This window comes from Clupea harengus, chromosome 15 (assembly GCF_900700415.2).
Source record: "Clupea harengus chromosome 15, Ch_v2.0.2, whole genome shotgun sequence".
Classification (NCBI taxonomy): domain Eukaryota; kingdom Metazoa; phylum Chordata; class Actinopteri; order Clupeiformes; family Clupeidae; genus Clupea; species Clupea harengus.
In genome coordinates, this window is record NC_045166.1 from 7718138 (window position 1) to 7724086 (window position 5949).

A 5949-nucleotide genomic window follows, 5' to 3' on the forward strand; every position below is an offset into this window, starting at 1 on the left:
GCATTTTTTTTTTCAGATTATGTAAACCATAAAACTATGTGACCTATTCCAGAAAGCTGAATTGGGGCACAGTGTTGTTGACTCAGCGTTTTGATGCAGGGGTAGTCATAAACAGATGTAACACGATTACCAGACTGGGCAGGAGCTAAGCCTAAGTATAAATGATGTTTCTGCGCTTGGTAGTAAACGTTAAATCATTTGTATAAATAAATGTGTGCTGCCAACGGTCACCATCTCAGTTCGTTGACACCGATTAGCATAACAGAACGAGCGTATTTGCATAAGGAATTCACCTAAAGCGTTTGGGCCTCTGTGCGTTCTTTTCAACCCATTCAGTCAATTAAACGCTTTCCTACACGTTTGCATTTCATAAGCAGAGGCAGCGGACATGCCCATCTTGCGTGAGGTCTGCGGCTCAAGGAAGCCCACCAATCACATTAGACCATTCAGGGCAGCGCGATGTTTGATTTCTTAAAGACGCAGCCCCCACCCTCCCTTTTTCTGCGGTTACAAGCCCGGAAGGGGGCGGGGGAGGTGGTTGACCCACAACAGCAGAGTGGGTTATAAAACCAGACATCTATTTGACACACTTTTTTTTTTTTTAAACCTCAGAAGTCCAATTGGGAATTTTCCATTATGCCCTCTTACAATTACTGGCTAAAGAGGATATAGCACTTCAACTGAAATATGCAGGCTAATGTAACATTTTCACATCACTTTATGCCACCAATGCCCCACATACATAGCAAAACGATAGTTTGTATCAGTTCCAGCTGATTTATTCAGTTTTGTCAAGATACAGACTTCAGCATGACAACATGTAACGCATCTCATTTGCTACAAAACGCAGATGGTCCATCTCATAAGGTATATTGCACAAAATAATGAAGAAACAAACATATGTGCCATTAAGATGATACAAATGCAAAACAAAAATCCAGTTTCACATCTGCTATGTGGGACCCATTCACACCAATATACATAAACTCCTAACTTTACTATTTTACAGAACATATACAATCATCTAGTACCAGCAATGGGGTCTAAGTCCCCAAAACGCACCTCCCTACAGAGACGCTGCAGGTTTAAATCTACAACTGTACACGCCTATTTTAAAATCATGGCAAGGCATTCCGATGCAAGTTGGTTTGTCATTCAACCCTTGCATGCAGAAAAGAAAGGAAAGGAAAACCGGGTAGAAGTGCCTGAAAAACTTACTGTGCACACAGTAAGAACATTCCCTTTAAACTGTACAAAAATATGTCTGAAAATAGTTTACTTCTTTTTTAAAAAGATGAGGTATGTTGGTTATGTATCAAAATGCTTCCTGCCATACCTGGGTTTCGGAGCGGTTTGGGTTGCTCAGAATGGTCAAAACTAGAGGGAGACGAAACTGGTTAAAAAGAAACATTTTCTGACACAGATATCACAGAAACGTCCTGAACGGTCTCTGAGTCGTCTCGGAGTGAATGTGCATAGTTCAGGATTACACACACAGAAGAATGCCGCTCCATCCCTGCAGTCTGACTGCCCTCATACGAAATCCATAAACCCTGTCATGGTGACATTTGTCACTCTTTTTTGCAACTGTACCGTCCCCTTCACTTATCCAACTTCGACTTCTTTGCACCACTGAGAGCGCCCGAGGTGCTCAACATGGTCGGCAGCCGCTCGATTGGAAACTAAACTTGACCTGAACATTAGTATGTGAAGACCAGATCAGAAAAGTTCGCCTCCAACCAGTCCCCGGCAATCATCTCACTGAGCTCGGGGGTGCAATAGTCCGGAAATTCGAAATGAGAGCAGAGGCTACCCTCGCTGAAGGAATCTAGATCTTTGTCGACGAAGGACAGTGACAGATTTCCTGAGCTCGTGCTTCCCAGCTCCGGTCCATGAGCACCGGATGCCAGGTTTAAGCTGAAGTCCACCAGTAAGTCGTCCGCATCCTCGCTGGAGCTGGAGGAAGTGGATATGGACCTGAATGAAGATGCTGGTGAGAGAGACGATGGGCACACCGTGGCCTGCTTGGTGATGTTCTTAAAGTTGTAGAAGAGTCTGCCGGGACCTGCATTCGCTTTCCGGGACTCCTCGTACATGCTAGCCCCCTCAGACTCCGCCGTGGAGCTAAGAGTGGGGCTTGAGGGGACTTTGGCTATGCTATAGGGTCGGACAGGCACTCGGTCCTCCTCGATTTTAATCCGTCTGGGAAAGTCATCCTCGTATTCATCATCGTCGTCGTCGTCGTCAGTGTCATCATCATCATCTTCGTCGTCTGTAAGTTCCCTTTTGACGGCTTTGCTCACCTTCAAGTTGTTAAAAACATACCTGTAGTTTTGAGGTGCTCTTGTAGAGTTCGGTTTGCTGGTTTTGAGTTTAGTGACTTTTTTGACCGCAGTCTTGGCAGCTTTGGGCTTCTCCGGTGACTGGGTGACTGGTTTAGCAGAACTGCCAAGCTTTGGTTTTTTCTTGGGTCGGTACTTGTAGTCTGGGTAGTCGGCCATGTGTTGGAGCCGTAGCCGCTCGGCTTCCCTGATGAAGGGGATCTTTTCGCAGTCTTTCAGCGCTTTCCATCGTTTCCCAAGTCTTTTGGAGATCTCGGCGTTGTGCATGTCGGGGGACTGCTCCATAATCTTTCTCCGCTCGATTTTCGACCAGACCATGAAGGCGTTCATCGGCCGCTTGATATGCCCCGTCGCCGTCTTGCACCAGTCCGGCTTCACAGGCACCGGGCTGCACGCCATCATCTCACTTTCCTCGGAGTCCGTGTTTTCCCGCGACATGGCGCAGTCTGCCTCGCTGTGCTCCGTTTGCTGCACCATGACCCGTCTCTTGTTGCTTGGTCTTAACGGGGTTCGGGTAATCCAAAGAAAAACGTTCTAACCTACTTCTTGCCGTGCGCTTACTTTACACTCTGAGACCCTCTTTCAAACTTAACAGTCTGCCCTCTCAAGTAGTTATTAGGCTTTCATACTGGTTACGTCACCTCTACTTATCCAATGGCGTGAGTCCTCCCCGCCCACCCGCACTCATATGGCTCATTTAACCCTTTACCGTCTGGGAAGCTCTCATTGGAAGCCTCAGACGGTTGTGGGCGGCGGTTTATGACCGTCTGGACGAGGTGTGCGAGACAAGCATATCAAATACATACCGGTTCTTAAGCGGGGAAACGAAATGCAGTACAGAACACTGTACATCTACCATGTTCATTCTTGGCACATATATATATTTATAAATATAAATATATACCCTTGGAAAGAATTTCTCCAACAGCTTGTTGATCTGACTAATCTAATCGCGAGGGTGGTGATATTCATCGGGTCTCGAGGTGGCGCTTCAGCACTGTTAGCGAGGCACGCCACCGCTGGTATTCTACATGCACACATTACAAGATACATGTAGCCCTAGCCTATCTTGAGCCTTGCCGTTTGCAGAGCCATTAAGAATCATCATCCAAATGGGGGAATTTTGTACTTTGACAGTTAATGAGCCTTGCACCACTAACAATAAGTGAATGATAGACAAATGAAAGAGCAAACTTTTTCCTGTTTTCTTGACAAGAGCTTTGGCTGTGTACTCTGTACAAAGGGTCTGAAGACACTTCTGGTACACACACACACTTGGGAGGAGGGGTCATTGCTGCCCCTCCTCCACTCACATAGCCTACTCCATTGCTGCCCCCCCATGCCCTGCATTGTGTCCTCTCTCCCATAGCTTGGCATGTGGGCTTGTCAGGCCCGCCGTCAGGGGGTGGGATGGGGTCAAAGGGTATAGATGACCCCAGCCCAAGGGAGGCCCATGCAAAGCGCTATGATTAAATAGCGTGGGGTATAGGAGAGCTGTTTTTCCATGCGCAAATGGAACATGTGTTGTGTTGTGCAGGTTATGGCCAGTCAGCGATCAAGACATGACACATGACGGGCCTAGTGCTTGCTAAAGCCTCAGAACTACTAAAGAGCACTGACCTTATCATTGCCAGTACACCCCCATTAAGTACACTACTTGCACACCCACAGATTTGGCCTTGGATTAGCCTGTGCCTCTGTTAGCGAATAACTGTCTGTGTATTGGACAATGCCAAGTTCATGTCTATGACTTCAAACTCTATGGCTATGGATCTAAGAAAAAAATCCATGCTCCTCTTCGGGAGTTAAAGAGCATTATGTTACGTTGAAGGATAATGTCAATTTGTCATAAATCCATAGATGGCGTAGAGCCTGATTTTGATATGAGGAGCATACTTTAAATAGCACGCCTGTGCGAGGTTGTGATTTTTGCCAGGTAGGGTGAGATTGTTTGTTGTCGCAGGCTGGGTAGCCTGGCGGTGGGTAGCCTGGCGGTGGGTAGTTTTATGGGACAGGAGCTCTAAAGGCAGGTAAACAGAGAGAGAGGGGGAAGGAGAGAGAGAGAGAGAGAGAGAGAGAGAGAGAGAGAGAGAGAGGGAGAAGGAGAGAGAGAGAGAGAGAGAGAGGGAGGGAGGGAAAAAGAGAGATTCCCCGATAGAGATGAGTCATATGCAACTAGCGTGTCTGGAAGATTGCTTCAATCCCCCCCCCCCCCCCCCCCCCCCACATACACACACACACAGGAATCAATACCTTGTGATAAATATAGGCTGTTGATGTTGAAGATTCAGGTATGTGTACCCTGTGAATTGTTCCCAGGCTGGTGTTAAGTATTACATGGGCCAAGGAAACACACACACACACACACACACACATATCCACACTCACATATAAATTGTATTGATTGAAATTAGTCTATTCCAAAGGATTGATCTTTATCTGGAACATACATTTACATTCTCCCCTTACCCTTGCAAACACTGAAAGACAAACTGTGTGTGTGTCTGTGTGTGTGTCTGTGTGTGTGTGTGTGTGTGTGTGTGTGTGTGTGTGAGACTCATTCCTCCCATTCACATAAATGAGTGGAGTGGCGCTGCATCCTGGCCTGTGATTACCAGAGCCAGAGTGAGGGCTGTCTGAGGCCCCTGGGAGCCGCTAACAGCAGCCGTTGGAGGTGTGAACGCCCACGCGACAGAGGGAAGATACAAGTCACGCCGGCCGGTGATTACTTTATGACACTCATCCTTGTGGCTGTTAACGAGTGCGAGAGAGAGGGGGAAAGAGAGAGGGGGAGAGAGAGAGAGAGGGAGAAAGAGGGAGAGAGAGGGAGGGAGAGAGAGGTAGAGAGAGAGCACTGCAAAAAGTGAAATCTTAGTAAGATGAAATATCTTAAATCAAGGCAATATATGCTTGTTTTTGTCTGACAAGATATTTCTTCTTACCAGGCATTTTTTATGTTAGAGCATTTCACTTGCTTCAAGCGTTTCAGTCCTTAATTATCTTAATAAAGTTGTATTACTTGTTACTGAGATTTTATTACTGGTTCTGAGCACATTAATGCTTGAAACTAGAACTGCCATAATTACAAGGCATTATAAGTACAAAACTGCTTTGTCAAAGTCAGAATTTCTTATTTCAAGCATCGAATCCTTCTGATCTCTACATATAGATACATACATACAGACTTTATCATCCTTTAGCAGGTTAAAGTGAATGAGGAAAACGTGCTTATATTCAGCAAATGCTAGCACCATCATCTTGAAATGAGGCTATATGCTAGGTAATTTATCTTGAAATCAGTACAACTACACTAAAAACAAGTACATTTGCCTATATACCCAAAAGATTTAAGAATTATTTTCTCAATAAGTAGGAATATGTGCTTAAATTCAGCAAATGCTAGCACTATCATCTTGAAATGAGTCTACATGCCAGGTAATTTATCTTGAAATCTATAAAGCAACATTAAAAACAAGTATATTTGCCTAAATACAAAAAAAATTTAAGAATTATTTTCTCAAAATGTAGAAAAATGTAATTATATTCAGCAAATGCTAGGACCATCATCTTGAAATGAGGCTATATGCTAGGCAATTTATCTTGAAAT

General features: G+C 45.1%; 1 protein-coding gene across 1 annotated transcript; it reads right to left on the reverse strand.

Moving 5' to 3' along the window:
* Positions 1 to 757: 757 nt before the first annotated feature.
* On the reverse strand, positions 758 to 2968 carry sox11b (SRY-box transcription factor 11b). Its single transcript, XM_012815755.2, has one exon. The coding sequence runs from the start codon at positions 2817 to 2819 to the stop codon at positions 1701 to 1703; it is 1119 nt and encodes a 372-aa protein (XP_012671209.1). The 5' UTR covers positions 2820 to 2968; the 3' UTR covers positions 758 to 1700.
* Between the last annotated feature and the right edge of the window lie 2981 nt (positions 2969 to 5949).

Excerpts from the sequence above, each read along its gene's own strand:
- sox11b (XM_012815755.2), bottom strand. The coding sequence starts at position 2,819 with ATGGTGCAGCAAACGGAGCACAGCGAGGCAGACTGCGCCATGTCGCGG.